Genomic DNA, 19,887 nt, shown 5'->3' with positions numbered 1-19,887 from the left:
AGATACGAAAGAGCTGGACATAGGTCCGTGGGCCAAAGTGGATTGGATGAGGAAGGATCATGCAACTTTTTTTTTTTAATGATTTTATAATATCTTCATTTATTGTGATTTATAAAAATTAAGTTCATTTAAGTATTTGCTTATTTTGCAAACAATGTTCCCTTAATCTAGGTATTGCAAATTTGCAACCTTCAAATTCAATACTTTGCAGTTAACAGTTTTCTTTTTCTTTTTTCTTTGTTTTCCATATATTACTAGATTGCATTTATTGATGTCTTTCAATCCAACTATCACTATAATAAAAAGGGTTTTAGCGAATAATTTCATTGCTAAAACATACAATTTTTTTTGCTAAAGGCTATAACGACGAAAAAATTTTAATCATTATTTCATCCTAATAGGAGCATCGCATTACGTCTTTAGAGTCGAATTTTCAAATTTCGTTACTAAATTTTTTTTAGGGACGAATAATAGTTTTCATCTTTTAGCAATTAATAATATTTCGTCGCTAAATGTATATTTTTAGTAACTAACGTCATCACTAAATGTACTTTTAGTGACGAATAATTTGTTGTCACTAAATATACTTTTAAGTTTTAGCTACAAATAATAATTTTCATCGTTAAAAAGTATTGTTTTTCTACCACTTAATTATTATTACTATTGTTAAAATATTGTGTGTTTTAATACTAAATTACAATGATAATTAACACCATTATGATAAAAATTTAATCAATTTAAAAGAATTATTATTATTGATAAAAATATAAATAATTACAAAATTTTAATATCTTTTTAATTGTTGCAAATGAATTTAAATTTCTTGATTTTCTTCAATTGATCTTCAATATTCCCTACAGATAAATATGCAATAATTATTTAACACAATAAACACAAACAAAATAATAATATAAGTTCAGTTTACATTAACATATCTCCCACTATTCACACAAAGCACTTTAGTCTCCTGTCGCATGCATGAAAAAGAAAGTGGTTTACTACTCATTAACCCCAAAGTGGGTAACCAAACTGCCATATGCATGCTAATAGTCATATAATCACCCTTTAGGGGTTCTTAGCACAATCAACTTTTAGGCAAAGCACTTTGATAAAAAATGAAAAATTACAAATGTTAGGCAACCAAACAAACCAGGTCCATGATCAACCCTTGTGGACAAATACCATAACAAAGGCCGACTTTATGGCATCTTTCTTAATTGTTTTTTGGCCTTAACTCATGGAGCCCCAAACCCTATTCTTATAGCTAGGTTGTCATTTTCATTTGGATTTTATTTTATTATTGTAACTTAATTTATTTCGCATAATCTAACGAAAGAAAGAAAGAATGAACGAAAAAATTACATGAGAGAAGAAGAAAACATGTAGAAGATAAAAAAAGAGACACCCACTTAAAATGAATCTCTGCCTCATTTCACTTACATATATCAAGATTTTACAAAAAGCTGAAATTGCAACACATCTAAGCAAGCTGAAAATGAAATCAATTAAAAAAAAAAAAGGCTCTGTCTTACTTTTCTACATCTTCACGACTAAGGAAAACAAGTTAGAGCTATGTTTAGAGAATAATGACCTTAACATAATTAATCTATTCGGGAAATGGTTAGATATTTACGGGGTGATACCTGTAATAACATAAAACCATTAGACTTGCAACATCGAATGAGATGAACCGTGCAAAAATATGAAATGAGCGAGATAATCATCTCATTATTTCCCTCAAATGGGAGCAGAAGTATCATTTTAGGCAATTTGGAATAAGCATTACAAAAAAAGAATGTGAGAATCGTAATATACATATACAACAGTGAGTAAATGTTCATTGTTCAGGCTGATCGTCAAATGCTATATAATTTGTTTCTATTTGTTGCCCGATGCATTGTGATCTGAAACATAGAATACTTTCTCAACCAAACTGATTTATGTTTCTCAAAGAGATCAATGGCCTAATATTAGATTCTTCGCCTTTGATGCCGTGATGGACATGGGCTTCAGAGAGGGAGAAACAAGGACAGTTTTTAGATTTTGCAATTTGACAGCGTGACGTGACTATGAAAGCTTAAGAGTTAGCCTGATTTACGAATCCTGCTCAAATCTGAACCACTTCCAATTTGCACACATACTTGCTTCACTATCAAAAGGTAGAGTATCAGTTGGAAGGGACTCTGACTTGGGACTTACTGAAACAGCGGGCAGCTTCTGCCGGTACTTTTTGGCCATCTCTTCAGCTTCGGAAAATACTCTCTTTCAAGGAAGTAAGAATTGATATCAGACAAGTTATCGTAAATGAACTAAGAACCACACATTATATTGCTTATTAAAAAGTAGGATAAACAAGAAAATTATATGCACCTCTTTGTCAGAAACAAATAGGCCAGGCTCACTTTCAAGGTCAGCAATACTGCAATGTAAGCAAAGTTGCCATTGTCAGATATTATCCGCAACAATTTGTTATCTGCAAAGATTTTCTAATATAGACAATTTATATTCCAATCTTGCTCAAGCATTAGGAATATATCCAACAAGTCATGCTCATGCTAAAATATTTAATAGATATAATTTGGAAAATGTCCAAAAGGTTTCAAATTAAGTCATCTATTTTTTCGAATTCATTTTCATCTTAGCAAAATCCTACATAGTCCATACTGGAAAGGCATTTTGTTTTGCATCTGCTAAAGTGATTTCAATCCAAGGAAGCAAAAGTTAGCAGTAACTAAACCGTCGACAAAATATCATGAGAATAAAAAATTGGTTTATTTAGTTTTATTTTTTTTAAAAAAAGTTGAATAGAGAGCTTTCCAGGCCAGGGCAGGATTCTCTTCCAAAAGTCAAATGGTTATTCCACATACCTCAGGTCCAGGAATTTTTTTTTCTTTTGGGTATAGAAAATAGAGAAACTTTATAAAATATTAGAAGGGAATAAGTGTTACAAAAGTGAATCAGAGGTCCACAAACTAAACTCTTCCCTACATCGTAAAGCTTTTGGTGTTCAGGTCCAGGAATATTAAGTATGATGTTTATATCAAGAGAAAAATTCAGGTAGCAAGTGAACAGTAATATTTCTAAAAGAGAAAAATTTTAAAGATATTTGATGCATCAAACATGCATGGAATAAACTCTTTTTTCTTTTTGAAGCAAATAAACTAAAAAATCTACCAAGACTGTCTTTAATTACCTGAGAGAGATTTTGTCAGGAAACATTGACTTCACAACAAGAACTTTAACCCTCTCACCCTCGTTAAGTAAATCACTGACAGAAGTAACTCGGGTGCGGCTCATATTGGAAATATGCAGCAGGCCACTAATACACATATAGTTGCAAAAAGTCTCAGATCAAAGTGATGCAATAGATAAGCATATATAAAAAACAGTTAAGACTTGAGCAACAGAGAGAAATGATGATAAACCTATGCTTTACGCAATTTTACTGTCCCCATAAGCAGCAAGGGCATTAACATGAAACTTCAGGTCAGCAAAGAAAATGTAAAGACAATAAAATTTAAAACTTCTCAAGAAAAGAACACACCTTCTGTTACTGTCACCTATTCTTATTTGAGCTCCATAGGGATAGATTTTCTTAACAGTTCCTTCTAAAAGTGTTCCCTCCCTGAGGTTTAATGTTGCCTGCCATATCATACATCAAAGTAATCAGGCTGTCTTTTCTTCCCTGGAGAAGTAGGACAAAGAGGACGAAATCCAAAGTACGTCCAAGAACAATAAGGTGCCAAAATGCCACATTAAAACTGACCCAAGCTTCTCTCTCACTCAGTATTAAGTCATTAGTATCTTCATTTATTCGAGTAATTTGCACATACATGCGGCGCCCCACCTACAACATCAAGAAACCAACAATGCATTAGAAGCATACCATCAATGCCAAAAAAAGAAGCAAGAGAGCAAAAAACATAACAAAGGAAACATCTGAGCGAACCCTAGTACATCGATGGTATATAAGAACAAGAGTAACCAGAAAAAAAGAACTTAAGTAAAGACGCTCAAGAGAAACAAGATTGCCAAGACATGCTTGAAGGGACATGACAGCAGTGAAAAAACATATATAGAGTTAAAACAAAATTTTTCCTTCCTTTTTGATTGCTGAGTTTAAGATAGAAGTCCTTTTTTTTTTTTTTTGGCAGAAACAGGTAAAACTCTTCTTACCATCACCTCTAATAAAGCAATCAGGCGTCCAGAAGTCACAATATCATCTCCATTTGAAAAATCTAGCTACCTAGGTGTCTTACTAACAAAATCTTGCAATTAGCTTAACAAATTCATTAATGTCAGAAGTGAATATAACTGATTCTGAACTAGATATCTTACAAGTGCTTCCTCTCCACATACCTATAGGATACAAGTCTATGCTAGATTTAGCCTTCTACAATTGGTGATATACCAAGCCGTCAGCAGCAGATTGTTAATTTAACATCTATATGTAATGTTTGAAATTGAGATGATAGTAACCGTTATCCATGGTTAAAGGCCAGAAATATTGTGACATAACCAGTTAAAGAGCTTAGAGTATCATTAATCAAAAGTCTAAATAATCTCAACTAACTTTCTCTTTCAACTCAGTGAAGTTGTTCACTCTACTCAGCAACTCAGCTTTAGGAAGGAACGCTCGTAGACCCTGCAAGATCATTTGAAAATGATCAAAATCTGAAACACATGTGCATGAACAAACAAACCAATAAGACAACCAACCTCAATTCTTGTAAGCAGGCCACCAGTATTCCACTCTGTAAATTTAACCTCGATAGGTTCATTGAGTTGTTTTATCTGTCCAAGATGTGGCCAAACTCATCAAAACTACTCAAATTTCATCATAAGCAAAAATTGTTGATCATAGGCCATTTCATTGACTGGAAATTGAATGCTTGCATTAAAACAGTTGCTAAGACAAAATTAAATAGATGATTCTGTAAAAGCACACTCTTAGGTATTCTCAATTTTGGCAGCAGATCAAAAGTATCTGACTCTTGTTCATGCTTCGAAATGACTCGTACAATTCAGAACATCATATAACAAGTAATACAACAGGATTATAAATTTTCGACTGAATTTATATATCTGACAAACTATAAGAAGAAAGCAAGAAAAGAACCTGCCTCACTCGATGCCAAGCCATTTTCCGGAACAGCCTCCTAGTAGAGAGCAACGGCCTACCACTAAGAGTCCTCCCAAGCACCTCAGCAAACAAAACAGTTCCAGTCTCCACAACAGGTCTCCCTGGGCCCGAGCCCCCGCTCATAGCAATAGCATCATCATCCTTAACAATCCCCATCTTCCCTCGAACCATAAACTCCTCAGCATCCTTCTTTAAATCACACAACAAAAAATCCATCTCTTTGTCATACAAAGGCAACACTTCCTTAGTCAACATTGTCCCCAACAAGTCTGCCCCAACATTCACATCAAGTTTATTCTCATTGCCAGAAACCACAACACCAATGACAAAATCACCCGGTTTTGGCTCATAATACTCCACACTAACCTTATCTTCCCCAACTTTATCATCAACACCAATGCTCTCCCTTGAAACCCCCACTTCACTTCCCTCTTCTTCTACCTCTTCCGCTGAATCTCTAGGCTTAAAGAACTTTAAAAAGGGCGCTAAGGCCTCTTCCTCATCAGGCTTTTCAGATTTTTTATCAACTTCTGAAGCAACCCCATTACTTATGGGCACTAAATTAGGCTTGTTCAAAAGCTCAAGTTCTTCATTCCCTTCAAGACCTTCATTTTCAACATTTTCAGGAAATTGGGCACTTGATAAATCATCAAAGACATCCTTTTGGGAACAGAACACAATGTGGGTACTCCTCAAGAACCGAAAACTAGCAGCAAACGAGTGAAAATTCCTAGTTTGTGGAAGTGGGTACTTTGTGTTGCCGTTTTGTACAAAACTACAAGTGCTAAGTGGTGGTGCTGAGTTGAGAAGAGTGAAAGTGAAAGACTTACAAGGCTGAACAAGAGTTTGCATCTTCTCTTATCCTGCAACTCCCCACTTCATGAGCTACAAACAACTACTGTCTCCGTTTCGTGTTGGATTTTTTTTTTCCTTAAATTTTCTTTCCACGGTTTGATTTATCTGTTTGCTGCATTGGGCTTACTGTTTGGTCCTCTTAGAGGCCCACAGTTGAAAAGCCCATTTTGTGGACCAGTAGATTATTAAGGTTAAAATTTAAAGAAATATAGATATATTTGCACTTGGGAATAATCATTTTTAAAATTAGTTAAGGACCCACGGCGATAGAGATGGTAAAAACATGGGTCGATTTCGAGGATGCCAACGCCTGGATTTAGCCTGAATGTATTTTTTGAACATTTAGTCGAGCTAAAAACCCCGGCAATAGGCTTCATCCGAGTCTAAAAAATTCAGATTTTGTGTTTTATAAATTATATATGTACATACGTACATACATATATACATATAATTTTTAAATTTTATTTTAATAAAATTGGGCTTGAAAATATGCACTTTCAAAATTTTTAAATTTCAAATATATATAATAAATGGGCCAAATAAATGTAATTATTAAAAATATATTATTTTTAATATTTTCTTCGTCAAATTTAGATTCCGATCCGGACCAAACTTATCAAGTGAAATCCGAATTCGGTTTTTGCCTCATTTCACGATCGTCCCAATCTGGGCCATCGATATTTTTACATCTCTGGATTATCAAGATGTATAAGAGTTAGCAAACATGAAGAGAGCAGCAAAACATAATAATTTTCTTGGGGTGGCATCAGAAATCTAAAAACAAAGCAAGGCTTTTCCACGCGTCATGCTTTCATTACAATCCAAAGATCATTTAATGCTCTTGCACATTCCTTAGCCGAGTTAGCTGGATCACGGAGAAATAAAAAATTGTCGTATGGCTGGATCTACTACTGGCTGAAAATCAAAGATATATATTCACAAAGTTGAATCAATAAAAATTCACTTTGCTTTTCAAATAATAATAAAAAAAAAGGTCCCGGATTTTCACTAAAATTCTTCTCATTTGAATATTATTTATCATTTATTATATATTCTGTCAATCCTTAATTATAAATGTCTCAAATGAAAGTCCTAGATTCTCTCCCCAAAGCAAATTCCAACCAACCAATCAAACACAAACCCAACATGCAAAAACAATAATTCCACAAAGCTTACATTATTTTGAATAAAAAGATTAAAAAAAAAAATTGTCACGAATCGATCATTGAATTCAACAAAACAGCCTACAAGCATGAAACATTCCACGACCAAGACTGAATTATAAAACCCTACAATGGACAAAATACATTTCATCATTAATTATCATCATCACATGCCAACATGGCTAATCAAATAAAAATGTTGCTTGATTTTGTATGATTGTCAAATAAATAGTGAATATTTTAGAGCTTTTAATATTAAAAAAATATTTTCAACTGCTACTCTCTAACGCTCAAAATATAAACTTATACTAGTAGAGACAAAATAATTTATTTAATTTTCAAAAACTATACTAAAAAAATAATTAAACAATAATAAAAATTTTGATAAGAGTTTTTCAGATTAAATAAAATATTTTTGATTATTAGACAAGCCATACGAAAAAGGCACTTACCCTTTCAAGTCATTTCATATAAGAATAAAATAAGTATTAGAATAAAAGTAATTAATGGGAATTAGTAAAATATAATGAGAGGACCAAATATCACAATTCACTGGATTATTGTATTATAAATTTAATACGGGCTTTAGATTCTCAAGCCCAATTACTCAATTCTCGTCTTGAAATGTGCATCAAAGGTCTACGAAGAAGAAGCCCATGAATAACTGAAATTAGAGTGGAACCATTAGCACTCTTCTAAACTTCTCGTAAATTCCAAGAATACCCCTTTAAAAATATTGGTAAATTACACTACTTTTAATAACATCCATTTTAATTCCAAAATTAACATTTTTATTCTTATTTCTCCAGTCTTAACACACCCCCATTTGAGCAAAAAATATTTTGATTCAAAATTTTTTAACTAGTTAATATGAAGCTTTAATACGATTAATAAGAATCGTTTTAAATTTTGATTTCCTTCAACTTCTTTTGCTTCTTTAACTCGCCACTTGCTTCTCAAATTTTAAAACCCTTCTCAACTTGCAACATGAAAACTTGACCATAAATATTCTAAATAATATATTTTCTGTAGCTCTGCATACATGCCCAGAATTCGTAAAATTATAAAAAGAGAATTTATCTTAATTGATAAGGAAGATGATCGTGATGCGATGTTTTATTTTATTTATTTGTTTGAATGACATAATGCATTCCAGGTTTGAATGGGGGTGAAATTATAAATTTATTACAGAAAAGTTTTAATAAAGATTTTGGACGGGTGCCAATAGTCTAACTATCGAAAGTATTGAAATATGTTTCAATCTTTTAGAGTTGAAGTAAAGAATATTGATTTTTTTAATATCGAGAAGACACCATCAAAATAGTAGTGAGGTTACTATTGTTTTGAAGTGAGGTTACCATTCATAATACAATACCATTGTTGTATACAAAATGATGTTATTGTTCATTTAATGCTCACTATATGGTGGTGGAGATATATTGTTAAGATGCATAAGAATTAGTAAACAACAAGAGACTAGTAGCAAACATGCATAAACTTTTTGGGGGTGACATAAGAAATCTAAAATCAAAGCAAAGACTTTTCGGCATGTCAGCTTTTATTACGCCCCAAGATCGAATAATGTTCATGCATGTTCCTTAACTGATCAGTTTAGCATTAAGAAGAAGTAAAATTGTTGTGTGATTGGATGAATTGCTAGTTGAAATCAAAGATGTAATCACAAAGTTAAATCAATAAAAATTCACTTTGCTTTTCAAAAAAAAAAAAAAAGTCCTGAATTTTCACTAGAATTCTTCTCGTTTGAATATTATTTATCATTTATTATATATTATATCAATCCTTAATTATGAATGTCTCGAATGAAAGACCTAGATTCTCTCCCCAAAGCAAAAAATGAAATAAAATAAATTAAAATCCAACCAACCAAACAAACAAACAAAAGCCAACGTGCGAAATCAATAATTCCATTAAGTTTACATTATTTTTGAAGAAAAAGATTAAAAAATGTGAAGAATCGATCATTGAATTCAACACAACAGCCTACAAGCACGAAACATTCCACGACCAAGACCCAATAAAAACCCTAAAATGGACACCTCGAAATACATTTCATCATCGCATGCCATGTCTAACAAAAATGATGCTGGATTTTGTAATACATGTCACAAATTTGATGCACTTCATTTAAATGATTGATTATTATAGGCTAATAATAATAAATTAATCCATATATATATATATATATATATATAATGAAGGATGTATGAACTAAGACAAGCTAGAGCTTTTCATTGTTGTTGTTGTCTGATCAATTAGATAATATTATCATATAAGTCTTATTTTAATCTTTAAATACTAATTAATATTTAATCTTAGTTCAGAACAGCTTACTAGAGACAAAATGCATGCGATTATTTTAATAACTGTTGACATGTGAAGTTGGTACTTTTAAGATGAGATGAGAAGATACCACCAAAAAAAATTAATTACGGGCATCACTGGGCATTTAATTTAATTTTATTTAGCCCACAATCCAATTTATAATAAAACAAAAAAACATCAATTAATTTGGAGACAACACGTAACTGGTTTCCCTGAAATTCTTAATTTCTTCAGCCCTAACGTACGATAAATAAAATTTTTGTTTTCTCGTTGACTTTCGATTTTGCCATTGTTTTCATTTAATTTCTGGTGGCGATGATGACAGGTGTCACTTGATTTGTTGGGATCCTGGTTTTAAATGCAAATGTCGACAACAGGGAACATGAAGGCTACAATTTTTTTTGGAAATTTCCACCTACGAGCTTATTTTGCTTCCAATCAGATTTATTTGAAATACACTTTGATTTTTGTAGCTAGATTCTTCCAAATGTTACGACAGAGATAGATTTAAAATATCATAAATAAATAATAATAATAATAATAATAATAAACTGTTTGAAATAATGAAGTTCCAAAAAAGAAAGTAAATAATAATGAAAAAAGAATTAACTTTACAGCACTTATAAAATAAGATAACACGGAAAATGGGGCCTCTCTGTCTCTGGCTCTCTTTCTACAATTATCTCAAATCTGGAAACCCCCTGAGTGGGGCGCTGAAAAGTGAAAACTTCTTCTCTCATCAGGAAGGTTTCTGGTTTCCAAAAAGAAGACGAACGAAATGCATATCCACCGACGAGATTCATTCAATAATTAGAAGATAAAATTATTCTTATCTTCACCAAAGTATATTCACTTTTAACAAATTTCAGCTTGAACACATAGATAGAGTTGTATCATAATTAGACTTAATTTATATAGTTTTCCACAAGTTTTTTTTTTATTTTTTATTTTTATGAACTAGTCGGAAAATATCCCAGACTACTATATGTTACGAGTGAGATTAATCTAAATGAGTCTCGGCAAACATATGATTAAGTAATTATTGTGTTATTGTGTTGGCAATTAAAAGAGCCGAAAAAAGACAAAAGAAAAAAGAAAGAAACTTGGAGCCAAACCAATTGTGGTCCCGCGGTCCTGACGATATAATATAAAATAAATAAAATACAATGTGTTGCACATTAAAAAAATAAACAAGTAAGGACACGTGGAGCAACAATGTCGATGAAAATGGAAGTACAGAAAGCAACAGTTTCTAATAAACTTTCTTCAACCATCTGTTATGCAATATGTATGCTTCTATGTGTATATATATATATATATAGAGAGAGAGAGAGAGAGAGAGAGAGACCAAAAGCAGTCGCGGACAAGAGGCCGGGCCAGAGAAATTTAACGATTACATTCCCGGAAAATTCCAAAAATTTTCTGTTCACTTTCCCTGCTGCCAAAACAGAAAGAAAACTAAAATTTGCTACAAAGTTCCTGCTGATCTGATCTCCCGTCTCTCTCATTTCAGAAATAAAAAAAAAGTGCAGCAGCAGCAGCCCCTTCTTTTAGGAAAGAGAGGGAATAGAAACTCAGCTGATATTCAAGAATCAAGATTCTGCTTTTTACACACACGCACACATATATAAATTATAAAAGGTATGATCTTCTCATATTTATGTTAATTTGTTCCTTCTTTTTTTTCTTTTTAAATTTGTTTTGATTATTTATCCTTTTCTTTTCACTGCTTCAGTTTAGAATTTAGATCCTTATCTTGATGCATGATTAGAAAGTTTTCTTAATCTGTTATGCCTAAATAATTTTACGCTCTTAGTTTGATATCACTGTTATTATTGGGTATTAAGAAACTGGAATTTTTTTTTTTGAAAAACAAAAGCTACACTAAAAAAGAAAATTAAAAACTCTCTCTCTCTCTCTCTCTCTCTCTTTGGCATTTACATAGTACAAGTTCACTAAAATGGAGCCTCTGTTTGTGATGATCAGTATGCAAGTTTAATCGGTATCACTCTTTTTTTTTTTTTTAATATATATACAAATATTTTTTTGTTTTCACACACATATCTATATATATATATATTGTAATTGTTATTAGTGAAGTCGTATGTTTGTTTGCTTCAATTGTTGATGATATTGATTGAGCCTCACTTTAAAAAAAAAAGAAAAAAAAAAAAAGAAAAAGAAAAATTGATGTTAGTCATAAAATTAACTTGTTTTTGGAAGGAAAAGTTGAAAAAGAACAGGGAGGATGGACCCATAGTGGGTGACATTATATGATTATTTCTTTCGCAAAAGTATATTCTGTGAGATTATAAAGATTATACTTTTAGGCCAAGATTGTCGTTAGCTTAGTTATCCTCACAATAGCGAAAGATTACACTATATGAATTATCGAACTCTTATCCATTTTGAAATCTTTTATATCATTTATTTAAAAAGAAAATTTGAATTAATTAATATTTATAATAATGTTAAATTAACAGCAAAACTACCCTTAACACTAGAAAAAATCTAGATCGTGAATATCTTCAGACATGAGAGAGAAATCCATGTGGATTGTGACTGTAACCGAAAGTTAGCACAGAAATATGTGAAACATTAGAAGTCATTGCGATTGATGACATCCCAACGGTTGATCAATTCGGCGCCCAATGTCTGTCTAGTGGGTCCCTATTTTATGAACAATTTCCATTTTATTTACTATTTCTTTTTCTTTTTTTAATCACGTAACCGGAAGCTCTTACATTACATTGACTGTTATTTCCCCCCCCCCCTATTTATGGTTATTTTCGTAAATTTCCCGACAAGTTTTGTGTTTTTCATTAAAGATTGATAAGAAAATTCGAGTGCCCGTTTGATTTTGAATTTGGACACAAATACAGTTTATATGCTTTTGGGTTTTGAAAAAAAGAAATTCAATAACGTTTCGTCTTTTTCTCTTGTTCTTCATTCTTATTGTGAAATCCATCCAATTACTTTTATCAAAATTAAAAATGATGTTATTTGAATTTCCTTATTTTTCATTTATTCCTTTATTTGAGCCATTTGCACACAATTTGTTTTGTTTTTTTTTTTTTTGTTTTGGTTATTAGAAGAGGATCTCGATGATGTAGATTTCAGCTAGCATTATTAATCATGTTTTTTAAGTGAGCAAATGGGAAATTCAAAAAATTGGCAGTATCTTTAACGTGTAGGTTCATTTACCAGTATAGATGAAATGACTCACTAGCCAACATAGCTGACCAAATTAATTACATCCAAAATTATTAGTAGCCAAGTCAAGGTCAATATTATAATTATTGGATATAAATTTAATTGATTTAATAATCTCTCAGTGGATGGATAATCAATATCATATCTGACTATGAAACCGACGTCTTTATGTGATTTAAAAGGTAAAAAAATGTTCATCAAGAGTTTATAAATCGATTGAATTAAATATTAAATTATACAATTGAAATTAATTTACATATCAAAAATAGATCGTCAGGAGATTACAAAGATCGTGTGTTTAAGTATAAAATAAGTATAATAAATCATGTTTAGATATTATGTGATGTAGTTGATTATTTTCTCATAAATCAAATTAACACCAAATTAATCATTCCCTTAACCGTTTAAATTCACAAGAGAAACTATTTTTTTTTTCATTTTTTTAAATGGAGGAGAGTATTTTTCCGAGGCTGAAAGGAATAGAAGAAAGATAGAAACCCTAATATTTATATTTATTTATTTATTTAAAAACAAAATTCTACGACAATGAAATACAAAAGTTTTTATTTCTATTTTATTAATGTACATTACAGATTCTAGATAACTATTTCAAATCCAATATTGATCTAAAAATGATTCGTGCCACCTCAACTCTCACCTCAAATTGTGCAAATAAAATTTATACAACAATTTGTAATATATATATATATGTATCTTAATATATTTTTTTCCTTTTTCAATATTCATTTTTCAACCTTTATTTTTTTTTTTAAATCATTATGACCGGGATATCCACAAGAACAACACATCACTATTGGTAACACAATTGCATTAATTAATACAAAGGATCCAGCCAAAAGAGGTGGGGATGAGACAGCTGTGGGACTACATAATTTTATTTTATTTTTTAAAATTCACCAATCAATTGCCTAGCTTTTTTTTTTTTTTTTTCAAATCTAAATTACAATGATAAGGAAGCAACTAATGGAGATTATGACCCATTAACGAATCTAAAATGCCAACCCAAATTAATGACCAATTGGCTAGGTTTTCTCACTTTCTCTCTTCATTTAAAAATTCTCTCCACTCAATTCTAACCACAAGAATTTCTCTTAGCTCATGGCCCATGTGACCAGCTTCCAAGCAAGTTCCCACTTCGTGCCGCCTTAATAACCCAATCCCTTTTCCAATTTTTTGACCCATTCCATTTGAAAATGCCATCATTTTTTTTTAAAAAAAAATTGAGATCATTAGTTTGTAAGACAGGCAACTCAATTCCAAATGGTAAAATGAGAGGGATTAAGACTTAATTAGGTAAACTTCAATACAAAAGCATAATTGGCTAAAAACCAATGAACTCATTATCCACTATGGAATTCTAGAACACCGGGATAATGACATATGGAGCCTTAAACTTTTATACTTTATCAAATAAGGTCATATTTTCCGAACTTATATCAAATAAGTCCTAACTTGTTCGAAATGACCAAAATACCAATTATCGTCAACACTGCAGGCCAACGCGGAAAATTATATCCTAAATTGAGAAAACGTAAAGAAGTCAGGGATCCAAATGTTATTTACGCCTGACTGGTCGGTGGTCACAACAAAATTATTAGAAGTCTACCGCGCACAAAACGGTGGCTTAGAGCCAACAAGCAGTTCGTTATTGTATTATTTTTATTATTCATCAAAATTTCATTCTTATTTCTTCAACTGCTTATTTTCAAAATCTCTCTATTAAATTTCTCCACAAAAGTTCACGCCATTGTTATTTCTTCTTCTTCTTCTCTGCTCTCCCATTTTTCTTCATGTCACCAGCTATGAAAACACAGCGCTCAAAGCACCACCAGCCAGAGGTAATTAATTAGTTCCACTTCGTACTTATTTTATGCTTTTCCTTTTTTTTTTTTTCATTGGGGTTTTGGGTTTTTATTTGGTTGTTGATTTGGGAATACTGAGAGAGAATTTGCAGAGAACTTGGGCTGAAATCTGTTCTTGTTTGGGCTGCCTACAGCTCTTTTGGCCTCGAGTTGTCATGCGCAAGTGGCTCAACATCAGCACCAAAGACTCTGATTTCAGTGCTGACACTGATGAAGATGACATCGATGGTGATTCTGACACTGAAGGTCAGTTCAATGGTCACAATTTTAAACCCCCATTTTTTGTATTTTCTGTAATTTCTTGATTTTTTTGTTATAGTTTATGTGTATATTTCTGATTGAGTTGTTGTCACTTTTATTCCAAATAGAATCATTAGTAGTCAAATATAAGTGGTAAATAGTATCTTTCAAACAAAAGTAGCGGGGTTCATCGGACACGCACCATTTGGGAACTGTGGATTTTGTTTTGAACTTTGTTTTGAGCTTTGAGATGGCTGTTTCGCAGAATTTGCTCAATCACAGTTCAGAGTTCCGAAAGAGGAGGAAGCTCAGTATGATCCTAATGGTAATTCTTTGAATACAATGTTGAAATTTCTTTATTTTTGGGAATGATGGGATTTATTCTTGACGTCTATAGTTGGTTTGTGCATAATTTATTCTGAGAGATTCTCAATTTTTTTGTTGGGGGGGGGGGTTCATTTTTTTCATTTTCATCTTCTTTTGGCTTGAAATTTTCCTTGTGCTTTGAGGAGTTCTGGTTTTTTTTTTTTTAAAAGAATATCATCTGAACTAATAAAACCAGATTTTGCTCCCGTAGTAATCTCAGCTTCCGCTCTTTAAGTCATTGGATCCGGTAATGCTGACTATATTCATTAGGTCAATGATTTTTAGGTACCAAAGCATTACCTTTATCATATTAATTACTTTTATTTAGTGGAGGAATTGGTCAAGGTCAGCAAGGGGCCTTTCCTCTCTTTTTATCTTTTGAATTGGATTTTGTAATGTTCCTGTTTTACATTGGAAGATGCTTAGAGCCATCCCATTGATGGGAACAGCCCGCTGCATCCAGTTTGATAATCTGTTTAATTTTATTTTCCACCGTTGACTTTGTCTACCACATATGTCTTGTTCTTAATATGCTATTCTCAATATTCATTTTGTTGATGATGTTTTTAGAGTATCACCATTCCCTTTTGTTAATTTTTAGTTATTCTTGACCGTTCTTAATAGAAGAGGCTGAGAATATAAATTTAAGAGTTGCTTCTTCATTCCCTTTGCTAATGCTTAGTCCAACTGGTAGGGACTTCAGAAACATTTCCAAGAATAAGACGGCGGAAATCAGAAACTTTTAGGGCACAGTATATAAATACAAAGGAAGTCAGGTATGATGCTCCTTCCATGTAACTTCTTATTTCAAATCAGAAAAATAGTTGCAATAATTTTGAGCTTTTTAGAAACTACAGTTCTAATGAGTGCCATTAGTCATGAATTTATTAAGTTTCTGATCCCAACTACTCTTTGTGTTGTAGAATATGCGTTGGTACATGGAATGTTGGAGGGAAACTTCCACCTGATGACCTAGATATTGATGATTGGATAGATATGAATGAGCCTGCTGACATCTATGTGCTTGGGTAAGTACTTTCCTAATATATGTTCTGAACTTCATGAATGTGCTTGCTTTTGCCTTATAATTCTATGAGCTTGATGACATGAAAATTTCCCCCCTGTATCAGCTTGACATTCTCCAATAATTTAGTAGTCTCTTGCTGGATGAAGACGTTTTTCATCTTACTTCTTTATTTCAAAATATCATTTATGAAACTGGTTATCGGTGTTTTCATCTATTTTACCTGTCCTAATGAGCACATTTTAGGATTATGATAACCATTTTGTGTTTATAGTCTTCAGGAGATTGTACCATTAACCGCTGGGAATATCTTTGGTGCTGAAGATAGCCGTCCTGTTTCAAAGTGGGAAAATATTATTCGTGGCACCCTAAACAGAATTCGGCATACCACCGGCAGGGTTAAATCTCTTAGTGATCCCCCATCTCCATCCAAGTTTAAGCCATCCGAGGATATTCCAGATATAGAAGAGGAGATAACCCATGAAAGTGATAGTGATGTAGGTGAGGAAGTTTATCCGCTGGATGATGAAAATAACGGTTTCGATGAAGTCAATGATAAACCAGTCAATATGTTCATGAATTATGAAGTTTCAGCCTGTGCTGATAGTGCCAAACCAGACATGCCAGCAGAAAATAATTTACAAAGGCATTTTTCTTCTCCAAAGAGGTTTGATAGGTTATATTGCCTCCGAATGGAAGAGAGTAAGGGAAATGTTGAAGCACCAGCTGTGCAATACAATGGCCGATTAACTAAAATGCTTAGTGGGTCAGAAAGGATTGGTTTGAGCTGGCCAGAGCCTCCATTAAACTTGATGACTCAGAAAGTTTTGGAGAGACCAAATTCCTTGAAGACAGTTAAATCTTTCAAAACATCCAATTCTTTTAGGAGATATAGTTCTTTCAAGCCAGCTGTCGATGATATGTCATCAGAGCTTGCATTGCTTGCAGAAATTGACATTGAAACTCTCATGAAACGCAAAAGAAGGTCATCATATGTAAGGATGGTAAGTAAGCAAATGGTTGGTATTTTCCTTACAATATGGGTTCGGAGAAGCTTACGCAGGCATATTCAGAATGTGAGGGTGTCTACTGTTGGTGTTGGTGTGATGGGCTTCATTGGTAACAAGGTATCATTCTTATCCTTTTTCTATTTCACATTTTTCTGTGATTAATTAGCTTAACATTAAGTGTGGCAATATTTCAATTCTGCAGGGATCTGTTTCAGTTAGCATGTCAATTCATCAGACACTATTTTGTTTTGTTTGTACTCATCTAACATCGGGTGAAAAAGATGGAGATGAACTCAAAAGAAATGCCGATGTGCATGAAATACATCGAAGAACTCACTTTCGTTCGCACTCAGAAATCGGATTTCCCAAAAGCATCTGTGATCATGAGTAAGTACTTGACATCTAATCATGATAATACTCGGTGTACATTTCAGATTTTCTTCTTGCTTTGAAGCAGGACGGGACAATGCTATGTCTCAGGCCTTTCCTTTTGGTCCTTCATTTCCTTAAAGCTTCAATGCTTCTTATATCATAAATGAGTGTGCATGTCCACTTCTGTGTAAGGTTTTAATTTAAAACATCCTGGCTAGCATTATAAATATGGTCTTCTGTTAAAATTTTTTCCTTATTAGAAAGTTAATCACATATGAACTTCATCTATAATATATTTGTATTTTTTGGAATGTTACACTATTACGTCCTTATTTTGCTAGGTAGGATCAAAAAATTTATCAACAATGATACTTTTTATCTTGAACTTTTAAGAACAAAATTTAAACTCATGAAACTGCCCATAAGAATCCTTTCAAAATAATCAAAGACTTTGTAGTTCTTCAAATACTTTTAAACTGATAAATGTAATATGAAATACTTGCTTGTAAGTTACTTGCCAATTTTAATTTGCTTGTTGATTCAAGATCAAATCTTTCCTTTTGAAGAAGATAACAGTCAATTAGATAAAACTGATTTCTTCTGCAGACGAATAATTTGGCTGGGTGATCTGAATTACCGGATCAACTTGCCGTACGAGAAAACAAGGGAACTTATCTCCAAAAAGCAATGGTCTAAGTTGGCTGAAAGTGACCAGGTATCTTAACAATATTTCATTTGGGATGGACATTAATCATTTTGCTTCAGCATTAATACTTTAAATTCAGTACATATTTTCTTGATAATCTGTGAATATGGATAGGCATTTTGGTGGGTCTGACCCTCTGAGGCCTCTGTAGTTTTCTTATCTCAAGTTGGCGGGATGTTTTATTGCTTTTAAATAAGTTGATATTTTGTAATGACAGCTTCTACGAGAACTGAGGAAAGGTCGTGCATTTGATGGATGGTCTGAGGGTACTTTGATTTTTGCACCAACATATAAATATGAATTAAATTCAGAAAAGTACTACGGAGAGGATCCAAAGGTTGGGAGGCGCAACCCTTCTTGGTAAGTCTGCAAGAATTTTTTTGTGGCAGGGGTTGCTTTCCTTTGGGATCATTTTTGTTTTGATGTGGTTTTTCACTCATCTTCTAAAAGGGCAGCATTTCTCTTAGAATCTCATATAAGAATATGAAGGATATGAAGAAATTTGGGATTGCTTGCCAAAACTGAAATGTATGGTTAATAAGATACTGATTAGTCCAATCCCAGTTTAGTTACAAGTTTTTCTTGCAAAACTTAAAATTTTCAGGTGTGACCGCATTCTTTCATATGGTAAAGGAATGAGGCTACTGAACTACAGAAGGAATGAAATTAAAATGTCTGACCATCGACCTGTGACTGCCACATATATGGCGGAGGTTGAGGTATTTTCTCCTAGGAAATTACAGCGAGCTCTCACATTGACGGATGCAGAAATTGAAAATGAGGATGTTGTAGCAGAGATGGGTATTAATGCTGGAATTGGCTGCTTTAGATTGGAGCAGGTGAATCCTTTATCCTGTTTGTGAAGTTTAATAGATTCTCCAGGCCTAAAGCTCAAGGTTAGAGGTAAAAGGCCAAAAATAGCTTTCAAGATTACACGACTGTAATCTTAACAATGTAGTATAAGACAACTTGGTCAAACACGAACATGACTTATTTCTGTTTAATCATATAATCGGAGAATTCTAATGTGACTGTTAGGTAACTACTAAGTCTAAAAGCTTTTTGCTTCTGTCGTTAACTAGTATGGTTTCTTTAGCCAATTCGATCTCTGTGTCAACATAAGTCTGCTTTCTTATGCAGGATATCTAGGAGCATTAAGGAAGTTTAACCAATGGAAAAACTTGGAAGATATTTGATGTTGTGAGCTCCAACAATCATGATATTATTGTCACACATTAGATTAATTCATTTGATTTTTTATTTTTATTTTGTCACGATATTGTATATAGCAGTTCTTGTGCATATCTGTAGCTCTAGAGATTCTTCTCACTTCTAGTTTCTGGGAAAATAAGTTAGATTGATCATGTTGGGTTTATGCAGAGTTCTTAAGAGAGAATTTTCGGCAGTCTCTTAACTGCATGGACAAGTACATTGTAGAAGCAACATTGTATATGCATGGTTTTGTGAGAAATCTAGCCATTTAATTTCAGTCTTCTGTTTGATTTATTTCCTTGTTCATGTGATCAATATTTAATAATCTATATACTGAAAGTCTGAAACCATTAATGA

At 32.6% G+C, this 19,887-nt stretch overlaps 2 protein-coding genes across 8 annotated transcripts; one reads left to right on the top strand and one right to left on the bottom strand.

Moving 5' to 3' along the window:
* Window positions 1-1,752: 1,752 nt before the first annotated feature.
* On the bottom strand, window positions 1,753-6,051 carry LOC18043010. Its single transcript, XM_006434476.2, has 8 exons — window positions 5,120-6,051; window positions 4,720-4,794; window positions 4,574-4,645; window positions 3,767-3,847; window positions 3,545-3,642; window positions 3,194-3,319; window positions 2,371-2,419; window positions 1,753-2,262 (listed from the first exon to the last, which is right to left on the bottom strand). Exons 1-8 carry the CDS (start codon window positions 5,993-5,995, stop codon window positions 2,095-2,097), a joined length of 1,545 nt encoding a protein of 514 aa, XP_006434539.1. The 5' UTR covers window positions 5,996-6,051; the 3' UTR covers window positions 1,753-2,094.
* Window positions 6,052-11,123: 5,072 nt separating this feature from the next.
* Window positions 11,124-19,826, top strand: LOC18041800 (type IV inositol polyphosphate 5-phosphatase 3). Of its 7 annotated transcripts, none has more exons than XM_024184460.1 (11): window positions 11,124-11,145; window positions 14,539-14,576; window positions 14,693-14,846; window positions 15,106-15,165; window positions 15,901-15,982; window positions 16,130-16,234; window positions 16,505-17,357; window positions 17,443-17,627; window positions 18,219-18,327; window positions 18,536-18,678; window positions 18,923-19,437. In XM_024184460.1, exons 2-11 carry the CDS (start codon window positions 14,541-14,543, stop codon window positions 19,179-19,181), a joined length of 1,986 nt encoding a protein of 661 aa, XP_024040228.1. In that variant the 5' UTR covers window positions 11,124-11,145; window positions 14,539-14,540; the 3' UTR covers window positions 19,182-19,437. The 7 variants fall into 7 exon arrangements, with proteins under 7 accessions (XP_024040228.1, XP_024040231.1, XP_024040229.1 ...); XM_024184463.1 differs by lacking the exon at window positions 11,124-11,145 and adding an exon at window positions 13,680-14,378; XM_024184461.1 differs by lacking the exon at window positions 11,124-11,145 and adding an exon at window positions 19,459-19,826 and having other exon boundaries at window positions 14,469-14,576; window positions 18,923-19,157.
* Window positions 19,827-19,887: the final 61 nt, after the last annotated feature.

The sequence above is a fragment of the Citrus clementina genome, unplaced genomic scaffold (genome assembly GCF_000493195.1).
Source record: "Citrus clementina cultivar Clemenules unplaced genomic scaffold, Citrus_clementina_v1.0 scaffold_5, whole genome shotgun sequence".
NCBI classification, from domain to species: Eukaryota; Viridiplantae; Streptophyta; class Magnoliopsida; order Sapindales; family Rutaceae; genus Citrus; species Citrus x clementina.
The sequence above is the reverse complement of the archived record's forward strand: the minus strand, read 5'-3'. Positions and strand labels throughout refer to the sequence as shown.

Bases quoted from the DNA above. Each gene is read 5' to 3' on its own strand.
- LOC18043010 (XM_006434476.2), bottom strand. From the start codon at position 5,995: ATGCAAACTCTTGTTCAGCCTTGTAAGTCTTTCACTTTCACTCTTCTC. The intron at 4,795-5,119 runs GTTCTTTTCTTG...CATCTTGGACAG, and splicing joins CTTGGCATCGAGTGAGGCAG to ATAAAACAACTCAATGAACC. The intron at 3,643-3,766 runs GTCAGTTTTAAT...ATGATATGGCAG, and splicing joins TGAGTGAGAGAGAAGCTTGG to GCAACATTAAACCTCAGGGA.
- LOC18041800 (XM_024184463.1), top strand. From the start codon at position 14,291: ATGTTATTTACGCCTGACTGGTCGGTGGTCACAACAAAATTATTAGAA. The intron at 14,379-14,538 runs GTTCGTTATTGT...TCATGTCACCAG, and splicing joins TGGCTTAGAGCCAACAAGCA to CTATGAAAACACAGCGCTCA. The intron at 18,679-18,922 runs GTAAGTCTGCAA...TAAAATTTTCAG, and splicing joins GGGAGGCGCAACCCTTCTTG to GTGTGACCGCATTCTTTCAT.